Source organism: Festucalex cinctus, chromosome 7 (genome assembly GCF_051991245.1).
Source record: "Festucalex cinctus isolate MCC-2025b chromosome 7, RoL_Fcin_1.0, whole genome shotgun sequence".
Lineage (NCBI taxonomy): Eukaryota > Metazoa > Chordata > Actinopteri > Syngnathiformes > Syngnathidae > Festucalex > Festucalex cinctus.
The window spans coordinates 11,944,086-11,962,719 of record NC_135417.1 but is presented as its reverse complement, the minus strand read 5'-3'; the positions used below and the strand labels follow the sequence as shown (position 1 = coordinate 11,962,719).

Below are 18,634 nucleotides of genomic sequence, written 5' to 3'. Positions count from 1 at the left end.
AGAGTGTTTTTTGATTAAGTCAAAACACGCCCTGACAGAAATTCCTCAAAAAAGCAGCCGTTAGAATTCATTTGCCATCTCAGGGCTAAACAATGTGGTGTACAAAAAAACTTTTTTTTTTTTTTTTTTCTCTGTTGTTGGGGAAAAGGGAGTTATTTATTTGGATGAAGCACCTGGTAGTTATTTGCTGAATGAATTCTATTAGGACAGATGCTACTTGTGTGCCAAATTTAGCTTCCATTTGTAACTCTTGATTGCATGTCCCATTTTGCATTATATCAGTAGATTTATTTTTTTATTTTTATTTATTTTTTTGAGGTGTGCAAAACAAAACCCCTACACCACAGAGCGAACGCTCCCTGCGCACACTCTGCCAATAATGAGAGCGCCACTGCCCCCTAATGTAGTGGAGGCTCAATTGCACTTTATTCTAGGACAGTCAAAAAAGTAAAAAAATAAAAATAAAAATAAATAAAAAAGCATGTTCCCCGAGGTCAAACGCGCCCCCCTTGACCTTGATGGAGCCTCGCACCCCCCTGGTGCGGGGGGCCGCCCCACTATTTGAGAAGCACTGCTGTAACTGCTAGATTGAGCGTAATTCGATTCGTCATGCCTGGAGAGTGAGGCAAAAGGATGACGTAATTGAACGGCAAGCGATGATGTGTTGCCGGCTCGCGTAAGTTTCGCAACAGAGCTAACACGTTAAAATAATAGGCTTACAAAAAACAAAACCCCCCAAAAATAATAGGCTTACATTATGCAGTGCATACAAGTTTTTTATATCACTCTATGCTATACTTTGCTGTAGTCAGGACTGTAACTTGGATTCGAGCTCCTATTGAGCTGCTGACGGTTTTTTGCTTTTGTCTCGTCTTGCCTGTCGGTTTGAAAGGCACAGCTGCACATTCGCAGCCCCGCCTCTTGCCTGATTACTACCTGCTCGCCTTTGATAAATGTTCACTAGTCGTGCGTGTGCGCTCTCTTGAGTCAGTTTGAACCAAGAGGATGCCCCGCCCCCTCCCCCAGGATAAATCAATCAACACCATTGAATTGCTAATCTCGCCTTTCCATTCGAGAAGACGTTTGCTCCTTTAAGTCGCATCTTGGAAGAGAATTTGAGCTTCTCTGTTTATAATATTTTCTTTTTAGGTGATTTAGGTGATGTTTTCCATTTTCATGTCGGAGGTTTGGGCAAATGTATGTACAGGCTTGGGAGATGCACAGATCGATATAAACATGTGATTTATTTGTTTATTTATTTATTTATTTATTTCAATTTTTTTTTCGAAGTAAGCCGATAACTGTTTGCTAAATTAATTTGAATACAATTGAAATCAAATTGGTCGATAATTGCTGATAATTATCGGTAAATTTCTTTATTATCTGGTTCATCTATATGAACTCAAATTGGTCGATCATTTTTTGGCAAATTTCTTTATCTGGTTTATCTGTATAAAATCAAATTGGTCGATAATTGCTGATAATTATCGGTAAATTTCTTTATTATCTGGTTTATCTGTATGATGTCAAATTGGTCAATAATTGCCGATAATTTTCAGCAAATTTCTTTATTATCTGGTTTATCTGTATGAAATCAAATTGGCCGTTAATTGCCGATAATTTTTGGCAAATTTCTTTATCTGTATGATGTCAATTTGGTTGATAATCGTCGATAATTATCGACTGGTTTATCTGTTTGAAATCAAATTGATCGATAATTGCCAATAATTATCAGCCACCGATATCGTGCATCCCTAATTATTATTATTATTATTATTATTATTATTATTACATTTGTGTATTTTATTATTATATATTTTAATTTAAATTAATTGATTTAATTAAAAGAAGAAGCCTATTATTGTGCAATGTGACATAAGAACAAGTAGAACATGAGAGCAGTATCTTGTCTACTTCTACTTGAAAGTGTCGTTTATGAATTCTGGATTTATCGATTTGGATATCCAAATTTGAATGAGCCAGACTGAGGCACTGTTAACGGCAGTAGGAAAAATCTTTGGACAACTTCAATGCTGCTTGGCCTCTGGGGGGGAAAAAAAAAAAAGTACCTGTGATCAATGTGATTAATGTCAGACTGTAAATTCAACGTGTTGTGTTAGATTTGTGCCTCTAGCTAGTTTGGGATTCATAAATAATTGGGATAAAAATTGCAACTGAGTGGGGGAAAAAAAACTTCCAAATCAGGGTTTGGGAATTTCTGACACAGATTTATTCATTTTTGAGTTGATACATTGGGGGAAACCGGGTATAATTCATTGTATGTATAGCAACGATTTATGTAAGAGTAAACAATTCAATTCAAACTTGTAGTAGAAGCAAAACACAACTAATGTTAAATGAACAAAAAAAAAAAAAAAAAAGTTATTTTACTATGCCAGTAATGAATTCAGAGCTATTTGCTGAAGGCAATTCAACATTTGTGCTAACAATCTGTAGATGTGTTTTCTTGCTGACCTGGCTCGAATGGCCAAAATGTCTCCGTGCATACGTTTGCTTTTGTCACCCCAAGCCGACCGTCTCCCTTCAGGGATCTGCATCATGTGCTTCCGATACTCCCTTGACCTAAAGCGCGCACGTGCTGCGCGATCGGGACTTTCTCAACCTAATGTTCTCTTGAAACTAACTCAGAAAATCCCTCTGGGTCTGCAGTTGCTTCTCCAACTTTTTCTTTTGCCAAACTTGGATTGGTGGACAATCCCCTTCATTTGCATAAGCATATGGGAAATGCACTTTTCATTTGCTTATCTATAACTTTGCTGCAATTTGAGTACCGCCTACCCAACAAGGCTTGCTTTTACAGCTAAAAATTTGTGTTGTTCCGAGAACCGTTTCGGCCGATACCATACCGAAACCTAAGGGTTTTTTGTTTTTTTTTCTCAACATGAAAAAGCTGTCCTGCCATTGGTTCAGAGCATTCAAGGTAGGGCTGGGAATCTTTGAATAAGAAAAATAAGAGAGAATTATGCATTGATGGTCTTTGATTTTTTTTTCCCCAATTCAAACAAGAGATGATTAAAACAAAAAGATAAGATTGCAAGTATAAAATTGTAAGAAACTTGCAATTTATCCATAAATGCTTTGTTCAGAAGCGTTACGTTTGTATGCAATGGCGTTAATTCCTCCCACGTAAATGTCAAAAAAGTAGTTCAATTGCCATCGAGTACGGTTTGCCATATTCTGTTTGTGTCGCTTAAAAAGCCAACAAGGTGTCAAGGGATTTTGGATGCCGTTTTGAGTGACTTGCTCCTTTTATTTATGACACAGATAAAAAACATTGATTACAAATTCAAAGCCACGATGCCGTCATTACCCGTGTTATGATGTGGATTAATTAGCAATTAAACTCATGATCCCGTAAATCTGTTGCGGATCTGCCACGGGATGTTTTCTGGATGTTGACGTGAATTAAAACTCGCCGTGCAAAAGACGTGCTATTTGGTGGCCTGCCGTTCGACTGATTGGGTAAACATGAATCCAAATACGGGCGGTGTGCAGCGGGAAGTGCACAAAAGCAAACTGGCCAACTTAAATCATTTCCCACGCAAACGCACACCAGTCGCCGTGTGATTGACACGGGAAGCTCGCCGACTCACCAAATATATTTCCATACATGTCATTGACGATGCAGGGATCTGTCACATTCCAACATACACTAAACCTGTGCTTCTCAAGAAGTGGGGCGGGGCCCCCCAGGGGGGCGTGAGGCTCCATCAAGTGGGGCGTGTTTGACCTCGGGGAACATGCTTTCTTATTTTTTGATTTTGATTTTTTTTACTGTCTTAGAATAAAGTGCAATTGCACCTCCACTACATTAGGGGGCAGTGGCGGGCTCATTATTGGCAGAGTGTGCGCAGGGAGCATTCGCTCGGTGGTGTAGGGGTTTTGTTTGCACTGAGCACGAGTGCTTTGCACACAGCAAAAAAATAAATAAAAAAAATCAGCACAAATTATTTTAGATTTTTGTTTTGGAAGTTAACTCTTTGACTGTCAAAAACGTTTAATAACGATTAGTAAAATCAAGATGTATGCTGCCATAAACGTGAAATGACGTCATCTACGTTTTTTTTGTTTTGTTTTTTTTTTCCCTTAAATGGACGGAGCAACGTCCAAGTGCAGCGCTGCCTGGTCAATGGGTTGTGGAATCAAAAACACCACCTAACTATGGCCAGCAGATGGCAGCATTGTGTCTCTTTTCAATGGGCTGTTGGTGCATGGAATTGCAATGAAATATGACCAAATCTGATGAATACTTATAATCAGCGAAATGGCACTGTGGGGGTTGTTTTTTTTTGTTTTTTCCCCCTAACATGTGGCAGTAAAAGAGTTTTTTTTTTTTTTTTTTTTTTTTTTTTTAAATATTGTGCTCCTGAGTTAATGTTGGTGATCAGTTTGAATGCATTATTATTTATTGATTTTATGCAATTTTATTTTTCCATATCATATGGTTTGACATGGTCAGTCAAAAAAATGTTTATAGTTTAATTAAGGATTTAATTTAATTTTTAATTTTCAGATGCCTTTAAATCTTTTCTGTTACAGTTAATAAAGCTATTCTTTGTTGTATGTCGGTTCATATTTCATTCCTTTTTTTATTCTCTTATACGTTAATATGGATATGCAGCGACTGCTCATCTGGGCTATTTAAAAATCTAAATAATTGATCTTGTACGGAAACGATATACCCTCAAGTAGACAATGCTTCTTCAAATGTTGAAATAGAAAAACGCGTAGCTCAGGAAGTGAAGTCCAAAAAAGAAAAAAGAAAAAAGACATCTGCCTCCAATCCGAAGTAGCAAAAATGTTGCGTTAATCACGTTCAAAGGTTTTGCGATCTCTGAAACGCGCCTCGTACGCTAACGTCTGTGATTTATTTCGGCTTCCGGAGCTTGTCAGCAAGCCGGTGCAGGCGGCGGCCGTGTTGGAACTCGCGCGTTGTAATGTTAGCGGCTGCCCGCAGTTGGAAGGACTCGAAGCTCCGAGACTCAAAAGGGGGAAAAAGTAGGAAGCGAGGGCAGATGTCTGCGGAAATGCGTTCAGTAAAGCGCTCACAGCTTGACTTCTAAGGCCTTCCGACACAGATTGCTTGGAAAGTGATCAGTCAGCTCAGTTCTTTAAGTATAGATCACATTTCAAATAGTATCAAAATGCAATTCGTGGTCGTTTGGCTTGCAGGACGTCTTCTATTGTTCAATGGGTGCGCTACATCCAAAAATTGCAGTTTTTTTGGGTTGAGTCTCTGAGAAACCAGATCATTTGCATTTTTTTATATCAGGCTTTGGCAATTTAAGAGATTTTGGGGAAAATATATCCGACTTTGTCCCGAGGACATGGCTCCATTCAATTATCCCGTCTTTCAATATATCCCAATATGGTTTGCTGGTGGTTGTTTACTGTTTGACCTCATGCAAAAATGCTATCTTGCTGCTCCGCATCTCCAGTGTTGAGATGTGGTCCCAAATTGAACAAGGAGTGTGCATCTGGTTTTGCCATATGATCCTGATGTGAGTCTTTGAACATCTGGGCTGGCTTAGTGCTTCTTAAAAAGGCAAAAGAAGACAAATTGAGGCTTTTTTTTAATGTTATTATTATTATTATCATGGAACACAGACGTGGATTGCTTACCCAGTTCATTTGAGACAAAACCAAAATGCTAACTTGATCTTTGTGGACCTTAACTCATTCACTCGCCGCCATTTTCACATTTCGCAATCCCGTTCGCTCCCGACTGTTTTATTGGATTGTGACTGATTTTGCAAGGCCCACAGAATATTGTGTTCTATTGCTATAAAAGCATGGAACCTACCAAAAAAAAGATTGAAGTCTCTTCTTTCATCAGGGAAAAAAAAAAAAAAAAGTATGTTTCTATCTGTTTCCGTTTTTCAGCAATTAGCATTAGAAGAGAACTAAGTTTAATCAGTTTTCACAAATCTATTTAAAATTGTGAGTAATTTAGCTTTTTTTCTACATGGCCCTCGTTGATCTCCTTTGCTCTGCTGCCACCTGCTGGCCGTTTGTGTAATAACTACCATTTCTGCAACCGTTCTTTGCAGTTGAGAGGCTGCATCAAAGCCTTCTGTATGCTCTAGCATAAAAAACAAAAAACAAAAAAACGTATAAATACGTCTTTGGGACACTTAGAACATTAAAAAAAAACGTATTTACACAATATCGGGAGCAAATGAGTTAAGAGTTGCATAATAATTGCCGTATGCTTTAATATGTGCATTTTACATTTGAATTTTCATGCCATAATTTGATATTTTGCAAGTCCCTTGTGTGCTCCCCCCCCCCCCCCTTTTTTTTTCTTTAAAAACTATTATTATATTTCTTGACTCTTTAAAGCACACTGAATAGCTCAGTTGAAAGAATTGTGCATGGCAAAACGAAGCGGCCTTGCCTTGCCTTGATTTGCTGATATACTCTGAATGGACCTTTTCTGTATTTAATTTGCAACCTTGCTTTTTTTTTTTTTTTTTTTTCCCCCCCATTCTCCTTTCATCCATTTTTTAAAAACCTTTTCTAAGGGCCGTGGGTGAATACTGCAGAATGTTCTTAGGCAAGGCACCGAAACTGAAGTGGCTCTGGAGCCTTGAGTTTGTAATTAAATTTTGAGGTGCAAATGAAAACTGCGGAGCAAAAACTTTGATTGAATGGAGATCGTGGCGAGCACAAACAGACGTTGTCATCAGTTGATTTTCTGTGGGTTAAAGAGAAGTTTGAACGTCGGTGTAAAATAAACTAACAATGACATGTGTGGCAATTAATCTGACCAATGGCAAGAATGTTAACTCATTTGCTCCCAATAACGTGTAAATACATTTTTTTAAATGTTTTTAAGTGTCCCAAAGACGTATTTATACGTTGTTGTTTTTTTTGTTTTTTTGTTTTTTTTAATGCTAGAGCATACAGAAGGCTTTGATGCAGCCTCTCAACTGCAAAGAACGGTTGCAGAAATGGTAGTTATTACACAAACGGCCAGCAGGTGGCAGCAAAGCAAAGGAGATCAACCACAGCCATGTAGAAAAAAAGCTCAATGACTTACAATTTTAAATAGATTTGTGAAAACTGATGAAACTTAGCTCTCGTCTAATGCTAATTGCTGCAAAACGGAAACAGATAGAAACATACTTTTTTTTTTTTTCCTGATGAAAGAAGAGACTTTAATCTTTTTTTTGGTAGGTTCCATGCTTTTATAGCAATAGAACACAATATTCTGTGGGCCTTGCAAAATCAGTCAAAATCCAGTAAAACAGCCGGGAGCCAACGGGATTGCGAAATGTGAAAATGGCGGCGAGTGAATGAGTTAAAGACGAGTAATTACATACAATGAGCAACTCGTAATCCTGTCTGTCCGCTCTTTAGTATTACTATAATTGAGATTTCTTCAGAGGTCAATGAAGGAAAATGTTATACTTTTGTGTTTGTGTTTAGGTCGGGGAGAGGCAAAATGTTTTGGTGACAGAAGAGTCCTTTGATTCCAAATATTATGTCGCCCACAACAAGTTCTATGAGCAGGTAAGACCGTTTTTTTTGTTTTTGTTTTTTTACAATTAAAAAAGAATATTGATTGGCTATTAACTCTTTTACTGCCAACACGTTACCAAAACGTTATCATTCACGCCATCCTTGAAAACAATCTCTTTCGTCGGATTAAGTCACGTTTCATTCTAATTTGGCAGCCCGATTGAAGAGATACAATGCTGCCATCTGGTGGCCATAGTTAGTGAGTGTTTTTGATTCTACAACCCATTGACCAGGCAGCGCTGCACTTCGATGTTGCACAGCCCATTGATTTAAAACAAAACAAAACAAACAAACAAACAAAAAAAACGTAGTTGACGTGATTTAACGTCTATGGCGGCAAACGTGATTTTATTCATCACGATTAAACGTTTTTGGCGGTGAAAGAGTTAATCAAGCAAAGTAAGTTGGTTTTTTTTGGTTTTTTTTTTTTTTTTTTGGTGTACTAAGTGCTGAAAGAAGCTTCACTTCAGCACTCATGAGTATTTTTGTCTCACGTTGCATGCATTTCATATTTCATTCATGTTACCAATTCAGTTCTTCCTAATTTTCATATTGAACACATCAGATGAGGGACTTTGCTCTGCATGTCACACGTGTTCTCACAGGAAGGTGCAACCAGCTTGAGCTCATCGACCGAGTTAAAGTAGGTTAGCTTGGAACGTCGCACAATTTCACAAACGTTTTTTTTTTTCCCTTCCTTCAACTGTACGAACATCAGCCCTAAAGACATGAACATTCCATCCAACACACGCAGCTGTTCATGGAACGTGGCTTCAAAGAAGCTCTCTGAACCTGTGAAAAATTAACTTTAAAACATCTTCAAATAAATCAATTTCCTCCGCGCTTTAACTATCATCAGAAACGTGTTTGAAGTTGCGCTTTTTATTAGCGGGGAGGGCAGCGGATGGGGATATTTTTATTTATTTTTCTCCCCTCCCTGCCGCTCTCTCTCTCTCTCTCTCTCTCTCTCTCGCTCTCTCCTGTCCGCCCCCTCGGCACCTACTTGCGCACGCTGTGAACTCGGGTTGCAAGTTTTCGCTGGCTTCGTGCGCGCGTTGCGTGATTTAACACTTCACGCAGGTGCTGGCGTGCATGCCATGTGTGTGCATGGATTCTTGAAGAACAAGGGTTTCCTGTGGGTGGGAGAACCTTGTTAAAAAAAAAAAAAAAAAAAAAATCAGTCATTTGATTTCAATGACTTTCAAATACATGTTTTCAATTAGAAATATCAGTACTGGTCATTGAATTAATATATTCCAAGTGTCAAAGTCTTGCAATATAACCTTTATATATTGTTGTACCTTGACATGCAACTTGCAAATTTTGGTTTTCATTTATTTATTTATTTATGTATTTATTTATTTTTGCATACAAACGGATTATTAAATGGAGCTACATGTAACACGCATAATTCTAAAAATGTGGACCAAAGCTGGAGTGCCCAGAGAAAATCATTGCAAGCAAATTCAAACCCCCGACCTCAGAACTGTGAGGCAAATATGCTCACTACTTGTTTGTGTTATTTAGCTTACATTTTATAAATTGATGTTAGAAGTACCGTATTTTCCGTACTATAAGGCGCACCTAAAAGCCTTCAATTTTTTCCAAAAGCTGACCATGCACCTTATAATGCGGTGCGCCTTATATATGGATCAATATTGAGCCGCAGCAGGTCTCGCTGTCAAGATGCGCGGAAGATCCCGCCATCTTGGATTGCTAGCTAATACGAATACTTTACCTGAGAGAAAATAATAAAACAGCTGTTTATTCATTTTGGGAGTTGTCAGAAAGCTGGTTTGTAATCGATTCATAAAGTTTGACTGACCTATCTGGCTGTTTTGTTGACATTCCCTTTAGCGCAGCGCCATCTAATGGATGCATAACGTAACCCCAGCCTCTACTGTAGCGCCTTATATATGGACAAAGTTTGAAAATATGTCATTCATTGAAGGTGCGCCTTATAGTGCGGAAAATACAGTACTCACTTCCGCTGTCAACTGGATCATAAATGAAACTCCAGGACTGCTGAGCTCCTAGGAATGAGAAAATGGGGGACGAGTGAACAAGGAGCGGTGGCCGAAAGGTCACGCGAGTGTAATGGCGGGGCAATGAAATGGATGTGGAAGGGAAGAAACAGAAAAGGAGTGCGAACGAATCACGCGGTCTCACTTTAACGGCAATCAGGCGGCTGCCTAACCTGACAATTATAATCGGCAGCAGCCACCTCACCTGCATGTGCAAAAGCAGGTTAGGAGGGGTTAACGCTTTTCATCATTTCATCTCCCTTTAATGGACTTGAGATGATCCTCACCTACATGCACGATGTCGCCTTCCTGCTCGACATCCATTCTTTCGCCCCTCTCACTTTTCTGCCAGCTTGCTTTCTCGCCCGCGCTCGACCTCCGTGGTGAGCAGCAGGTGTGATGATTAGGCAGGCGCGGGGCTGGCTGGCAGACGCCGCGGCCTCCTTCCGCCTGCCTATCATATTCCAGCCGCTGGATAAAGACTGACAGATTAGCACTGAGCCAGGCGAAATTGTGCCAGCGGCAACCTTTCGGCTCCACCTTTTGCACTTCTGCTGCTGTGCTACGTCATGGTTAGAACACATTTCATTTCATTTTCTGATAGCCCATAAAAAAAAAATATCCCTCAATGTCAGAGGCAGAGAACTGTCCATCATGACTTTTTTTTTTTCAAATGATCACCATTGAACGATTGACGGCAATTTCCGTTGTGCAGGTCCTGGTTCCCAAGAGGTCAGAGTTCAAGGGGAAAATGATTGAAGTGGACGTCTACGAGGCAGGAAAACACTTCCTGAAAGGACGACCAGCGGAAGGCACGAAACCTTTCACTCCCTCCATCGTTGCCCCACTTCAAAAAGGAGAAGTGTCGGGTCTGATGCAGGTAAACGTATTCGACTCGACTCAACTCAACTTTATTTATAAAGCGCTTTAAGAACGGGCGTTGCTGTATACAAAGTGCTGTACATAAACATCAGTTTTGCAGTAAACAAGAACAAAGCAAACATTTTGAAGTGTGAATACAGGTTGTTGTTTTTTTTGTTGTTTTTTTTTTTTTTTTTTACAAGTAACATTATGCCTTCTTTATTTATTATTAGTGCTGTCAAACGATTACAATTTTTAATCCGATTAATCACACTATTTAATTTTGGTTAATCACGATAAATCAGCTAAATTACTCGCATATTCGCGTAATATAAAATAAATACAAAATACCGTAATATTTTGACATTAACGCATTATATTATCTGACTGTCATTTGCAAACATTGATTAAATGCAATTGCATGCATGCGTGTATTGCTCAAAACGTAACAGCATGCTATCAATTGGGTGCAATTCAGCAATTATTAATTAATTAAATGTAAATGACTTTTGTTTTATCGAAAGTCCCGTCGGGGTGTTTTTTTGTTTTTTTTGGTTTTTTTTTAAAGCAGAATTTACCACCGCTTTACCGCTCATTTTGGAGCAACAGGCGTAGGAAATGTCGTGCATCGACCTCATCACTGACCTGCGCAGCCTTCAATGTAACCATCCGCGGTCACGTTCAAGACTCAAGTGCGGTCAAAAAAATAGTGCGATTAATCTGCGTTAATACGTGATTAATGCAACATTTTTCTGTGAATAATTAATCTATTAACGCTTTAACTTTGACAGCCCTATTTATTATATTAAAAAAAATGTGAATTTTTGTTCAAATTAAGACATAGGTTTATTGATAAACAAAAAAAACAGCAGAGGCCCCAGAATTGAACCCTGTGGAACACCATGCGTGATATATGTCAATTCATGTTGCACAAATGTGTCTGACCACGTTCGATTTTTGCTTGACATAGATAGTATTAATAAAGAAATCACATGACATACCATCACATCATGTGTACAGTATCATCACAAATCAATATTTTTATTCATTTCAGGCATTTATAAGATAGTGAGGTGCAAATAAAAACAAGCTGCGTACACATACTCGTTCGTGTCCCCCCCACTGAGAAAAATCCAACGTGTCAGTGATAAGTCATCTAAAATAAGCAATGACTGGATAAACCGGCACACATACGAGCGCGCGCACACACGCGCGCACACGCGCGGGCTTACGCGTGGACTTGCACAGACACGCACAAACACCACGTTAACGTATCTGTTTCAGCGCATGTTATTTTTTCACTGTGACGAGCCGTAGCTTATAGCGGACGACGTTGAGCCACGGAGCAGAATATGATACACTTTCTAATTTCACACTCCATCAACCTTTACTGCCAGACAGCCTGAGAAGGAAGGCGGCGAAAACGGAGGCAAAAAGGGGTCGCAGCCATCAAGAAGAGAGAGAAAGTGAAAGGGAAAATGGATGGCAGAGCGAAAGAAGGAATAGTAAGAAGGGATTCACTTTAAGCCGGCCGACGTGTCACTCTGCAATGAAAAGTTCAGTGGTAAAGACCTTTTCAAGTTGCCTCATACAGTCGACATCCCATCCAGCACACACACATATTCTCCCCTCATTCATTTCATCGACACATGGCGTTTTTGAACATACACTTTGAGTTTATTTAGCGTATGCATTTTTTTGTCATATTTTTACGTAGATTTTTTTTTTTTTTTTTTTTTTTACATTAACTCATTCACTCGCCGCCATTTTCACATTTCGCAATCCCGTTCGCTCCCGGCTGTTTTACTGGATTTTGACTGATTTTGCAAGGCCCACATTATATTGTGTTCAATTGCTATAAAAACATGGAACCTACCAAAAGAAAGATTAAAGTGTCTTCTTTCATCAGGAAAAAAAAAAGTATGTTTCTATCTCTGTCCTTTTTGCAGCAATTAGCATTAGAAGAGAGCAAAGTTTCATCAGTTTTCACAAATCTATTTAAAATTGTGAGTAAATTAGCTTTTTTTGCTACATGGCCCTGGTTGATCTCCTTTGCTCTGCTGCCACCTGCTGGCCGTTTGTGTAATAACTACCATTTCTGCAACGGTTCTTTGCAGTTGAGAGGCTGCATCAAAGCCTTCTGTATGCTCTAACATAAAAAAAATAAAAAAAAATAAAAAACATATAAATACGTCTTTGGGACACTGAGAACATAAAAAAAAAAAAAAAACGTATTTATACGTTATTGGGAGAAAATGAGTTAAAGATGGCAACCACCACAGAGACTTGAATTGATGCAGCCAAATAATAACCAGTCTTACCCGAGCTAGATGGACCAAATGCTTGTCTAAGATAATCCAACTGCATCTGAGGACCATCTATTATCAATCAGTCATCGCTCGAGTCCCCCACACATTGATGTGTACGCGTGGGCGTACCGGTACTGAGGCAGGAGTGAATGATTCCACTTTCGCCCGCCTCCTGCAATCTCAAAATGACGGAGAAAGAGAAGAATAAAAGGGGGAGCAAGATGGTGTGATGCGTCGTAACCGCACGATAGTTTGCTCGATGATAGCGGCAACTGATTGGAAAGGCGGATCAATCTTCCCATGTCTTTCATCTCCATCCGCGCAAAGTAGAACAAAGCAGGACGTCCGTCATTTTGAAGCCGCTGAGAGAAATTATCGCACGCCAGCCGGCTTCCAAACAGATGTGCACGTGTTGAGCAAAATACGGCCGAGTCCGTGCTTGGCTACGATGTGTGGGCGGTGAAAGCGGATGCATGCGGTTGTAAGCATGTGAGACGACGTCGGCTTGATGCATGCAACGGCTATACACGACTTCATGATGTATTGATTTAGTAGCCCGACATTTCAATCTGAGATAAGCCTAATTTGATATGCTCGCCCATTACAAGACTTTAAGGCGTCTTGACACTTTGCACGATTTTACGGCACGAACTGACAAGACTCGAGTCGTGCCCGTGCGCGAACTCGTCGTCAAGCGTCGTGACGTGTGCGTAAGCCCGTCGTGACTAACGATATCCAAACGTCACGATACGATATTATCACGATATGAAGGTCACGATACGATAATTATCACGATATTGTGCGGGTGTTGGCGATACTTAAAAAAGATCACAATATTGTAAAAAAAGAGAGCGCATATTAATAAAAAAAAAAAAAAAGAACAATATTGTGCTTTTGTATGTAACAGCAATGCATATAAACCACCTACAATCTCTAATAACAATATTGAGACACTTACTTGCACACGTTGATCGCTTCACAAGCAAATTCGGTTCCCCTTCATCTGACAATTTGCATAGATTTTAAACATAGAAGGCCAAAACATCCCTAATGAAAATTAAATTGCACTACTAAACTAGCCACTAGAGGGTGATAGAACTGCACAAATCTAAATCAACCTGACTTTTTTTTTAACATACGTGTTCCTTTTAAATATTGTTAACATGACGACGACGACATTGTGGCAGTTTTAATATCAGCATATCACGATATTGCCCTTATCGTGACATCCCAAGTCGTGACCGCGTGCCATGTCGGGGCAAAAAAAATTTGAAACGTTCCAAATTTTTGTCACGACAAAATTTCGCGACCGGTTCTTGAACTATGCGCAAACTGTTGGTGAACTCGAACGGGGCTGCGAAATGTGAAAATGGCGGCGAGTGAATGAGTTAACAAAAGTGCTCAATCGACTCTTGCTTTATTCTAGTCCAGAGTATCTCCAAAGAGTTTCATTTATTTCACTTCATACTTAACTATATGCAATGTCTCTTCTCATCGGTGGTAGATTGCCAAGCGGACGCCACATACGACCCGATTATCAAAACTGTTTGACTCATTTTCAAAGTTTTAGGATCTTATATTGTGTATGATTCCAGCAAATGGGACGCATATTAAGAGCTGTTTTTGCTCTTTCGTGCCAACTGAAAAGCCAAGGTTTCAGAGTTGACAACAGCACCTGGAAATTTAGCTCTTCTTTGTTCCCCGTCTGCCTCTCCAAGCCGTCTGTCAAACCTTCATTCACAGGAACAGCACTTTCCCGTGCTAAGAGGAAGGACAGTAATGAGTCTTTTAGTGGGACACAATAGCAAGAGAAAGCACTCAACGGCACAGTAAAAGGGGAGGGGAAAAAAATGAGAATGTATCTTCACCGGTCCTCACCTTCAGATGGAATTAAATGATAGAAGGGGAGAGAAAAAACTGAAGCAAGACGAGAACGAGAGCAAGTTAGATGGCGAGATCAGGAGACGACAGCAAAGGCAGCATGAGTGCCATCTCATCATAATCAGAGAATGGAGGAGAAGGGAGAAAAAAACAGATCGGGTCCCTCCAAAGGCGGAAAATTGACAGTTTGTATGGAAGACAAAAAAGAAGACAGATACAGAGGGTGGTAAAATACTTCTACTACTACTATTAACTCATTCACTCCCGGCCATTTTCACTGAAGCAACCCCTTTACTGGATTTTGACTGCTTTTGCAAGGCCCACAGAATATTGTATTCTATTGCTATAAAACATGGAATCTACCAAAAGAAAAATTTGCATCTCTTCTTTCATCAGGAAAAAAAAAAGGTATATTTCTATCTGTTTCTGTTTTGCAGCAATTAGCATTAGAATATAGCTAAGTTTCATCCCAAATCTGTTTAAAACAGTGGGGAAAAGTGTTTTTTGCAACATGGTTCTGTTTGATCTCTTATACTCTTCTGCCACCTGCTGGCTGTTTTTGTGATAACTACCATTGCTTCAAGCGTTTTCTAGAGTTCCGAGGCTGCATCAAAGCCTTCTATATGCTCAAGCATAAAAAAAATAAAATAAATTAAAAAACGTATAAATACGTCTTTGGGAGCAAATGAGTTGAAGAACTAAGAACCCTGATAACCAATGACAAAATGTAAATAACTGAATAAATGTGTTGGGCTTTTACTTTTTATGAAGACGTTTTTTCTTGTTTGTTTGTATCTTTTCATCAAATGGCTAATTGTGTGAACGCTGAAAGTATTCTCACACATTGGTTATTCCGAGTCTATATTTTGCTTTTATCCTCCCCACTTTTTATTTTATTTTTTTTGTCCCGTTTCAACTTCCACATAATCCATCCAATTTACACCGTTCCAATTTCAACATGCTCCAACATGTTCATGCCAATCGGGCCACTTATTTTCCTCAATTGACATACTTACAGTTTTCCCACAATGTACGATTTAAGTGACGGTTTTTGTCATTTATTTTCATTGAATATTTTAAATGACATTCACTCAATCAACTTTCAACAGGACATTCGTCATTCTCATTAAACAACATTTCAAAAAGTCAGTTTAGCTCAGTGGTATGAGCGGGTGACCAGTATTGTAGGATGGTGGGTTCAAATCCCACCTCAGACTATTTTCAGTTGAAGTAATGTTTTATTTACTATCATTCAATGGTAGCTATTCTTCACATAATGTATCTTTCAATATCCTTAAAGAGCATTACACAACATTCCACATGCATTCAAATATTAGCATTCAGCATTCATGCACAATTTTTCTAGAAATTGCACGTCTTAGTTCACGATTTTCATTTTTACCAATCACCAATACCGTACTTGCTAGATAAACAAATCGAATTTGAATTGTGCAGCTGTTATGTTGGTGTACAACTCATGTGGCACATTGTCAAGTGTTGTCAAAAAAAAAAAAAAAAAAAAAAGTTAAACATAGTTACCGCTTGCTAATCTATTTTTAAACGTTTGTTTTCTCGCAAATGTCACAAGGTTTCTCGTGGCCTCCGTCTGACTGTTGTCTCTCCCTGCAAGCGCTTTGGTCTTCGACACAGCAGGCAAAAAAGCTATTTCAAGCATTTCATTTGGCATGTCAAATTTTATTACATGGCCTGTGCTGCGAGGAACAAAAATTACAATAATAGAGAAATTATTATGCCATCAAAATGTTAGTCATGTCTGCTTTTCAGTATTTTAACCACACATGCCAACTGGAATTACACAAGTTTCGTTCTGTTGTAGAAGCTTTGAGTGCCCCTGACGAGCAGCTTGCCTTTGAACAAATATGAGCCATATGTAAAAATAACACAGAACACAGCCACCAGTGACTGAAAAGTGATGTTCAGTCATGAAGTAATCAGCTTTTTTTTTTCTTTTTATGAGACTTAAAAGTCACCTAATTTTCTGTACGCTTTCTCACCAAACATTCATTTTATGTGGCATCATATTAGCAGGTTTTGCAAAGTGATTGTGTTACAAGAAGAAAGGTCATCTTATTTGCTTGTTACTTGAAAAGGGAGATAAGTAGCTGTATAGCAAAAATTAAAAAAAATACAAATAAAAAAAGAAAAGAAAAGGAAAAGAGAGCCACATTTTGACTCTCCAATTGTGGCAGACTTACCACTTCTATCATTCTTTAAATTTGGCCCTTAATACTGATTTTAACTCTTTGACCGCCAAAAACGTTTAATAACGATTTAGTAAAATCACGATGTATGCCGCCATAAACGTTAAATGATGTCAACTACGTTGTTTTTTGTTGTTGTTGTTTTTTTAATCAATGGGCAGTTCAGCGTCTAAGTGCAGCATATGCTGCCTGTCAATGAGTTGTGGAATCAAAAACATTTATCTATGGCCAGCAGATGGCAGCATCGTATCTCTTTTAAATAGGCTCATTGCGTATTGAATTGCAATGAAACGTGATGAAATCTGATGAAATTGAACTTTTTCGAGGATGATGTAAATGATCAAAGCCTTTGTCATATTAAAGTTTTGTTTTTTTTGATAACGTGTGGCGGTAAAAAGAGTTAAAGTAGGGATTCCATGACATAATCAATTAAAGGCCGAATGCTGCGGTTTGGCGTACCTGATTACTTATTTTACTACACTCTTTATTAGGGGTGTTAAAAAAAAATTGATTCGGCAATATATCGATTCAATAAAAAAAAAATCGATTTTTTTTTTTTTTTTTTTTTTTTAAAGAGCTCAGAATTGTTCATTCGGTAGTCTTACCGATTCAACGTCTTATCATCATTGCCTTTTTGTGTGTGTGTGTGTGTGTGTGTGAATCGATTTTTAAACTTCCATTTTTAATGGAAAAATATTCAACAAAACGTCCGACTTCGGGTTTGGATTCACACCTTGAGCATGGAAGAATGTTATATGAACGGAACATTAAGCCTTAATATTTTATTTCAATGCTGTTCAAACATGAAACAGATTACAACCTCTATAAGACTGAAATTTCAGATCAATAAATAATACATTTTCATACAAATCTTACACTCTACAAGCTTACTGATTAGTATTTTCTAAATTTGAATGAAAAAAAATCGACTTATAAATTCGTATCGGGATTAATCGGTATCGAATCGAATCGTGACCTGTGAATCGAATCGTCAGGTACGAGGCAATTCACACCCCTACTCTTTATTAAATGACTCTTGGAGAAGTAGCACACAGATGAAAGCAGGCCTCCCACTATTTCCATAACCGGGAAATACTGGAGGCTTTACACCATCGTCAAGATAAGACACGATCGTTCCCGACTGTGGTGTGCATCTAAGCTAAGGAGGCTTTAAGTCTTGTCCAACAAGCCATATGTGTGTGCATCTCCAAACAGGATGTCTTGAACGTAATCGTAACTCGGGTCAGCATGCTTTGCCCCCAGTGCCGAAAGCATCTGCAATATTTCCTGCCTCGTAGTGGCTGTCATGTGCCCGACATGTGTTTGCATGGGCCTCAATTACACAAATGGCTTCCACTGTATTTCAGCGGGACGACCGTAAAACGTTTTATGCAGTCCATCTGTATGCTCGCTTGCGATTGTGCTAATTGTCAAAGGGAGCCAAGGAGACCAGTGTCTGCTTGGGTTTTTTTTGTTTTGTTTTGTTGTTTTCTGCCAAAAAGTTTATGTATTTATTTATTTTTTTTTAACTCTTTGACCACCAAAAACATTGAACTCATTTACTCCCAATAACGTGTAAATACGTTTTTTTTAATGCTTTAAGTGTCCCAAAGACGTATTTGTTTGGTTTTTGTTTGTTTGTTTTTTATGCTAGAGCATACAGAAGGCTTTGACGCAGCCTCTCAACTGCAAAGAACGGTTGCAGAAATGGTAGTGATTACACAAACGGCCAGCAGGTGGCAGCAGAGCAAAGGAGATCAACCAGGGCCATGTAGAAAAAAAAGCTCAATTA

General features: G+C 38.8%; 1 protein-coding gene across 3 annotated transcripts in view; it reads left to right on the top strand.

Moving 5' to 3' along the window:
- Positions 1-18,634, top strand: part of cdkal1 (CDK5 regulatory subunit associated protein 1-like 1) — a 295,854-nt gene that overhangs the window by 140,810 nt on the left and 136,410 nt on the right. For all 3 annotated transcript variants that reach the window (XR_013284163.1, XR_013284164.1, XM_077525811.1), the window contains exons 13-14: positions 7,453-7,536; positions 10,285-10,449. Coding sequence is in view for 1 of the 3 variants with exons in the window: in XM_077525811.1 (XP_077381937.1) it covers positions 7,453-7,536; positions 10,285-10,449 (249 nt within the window). In the remaining 2 variants the exon portion in view is untranslated. The remainder of the gene's footprint in view (positions 1-7,452; positions 7,537-10,284; positions 10,450-18,634) is intronic.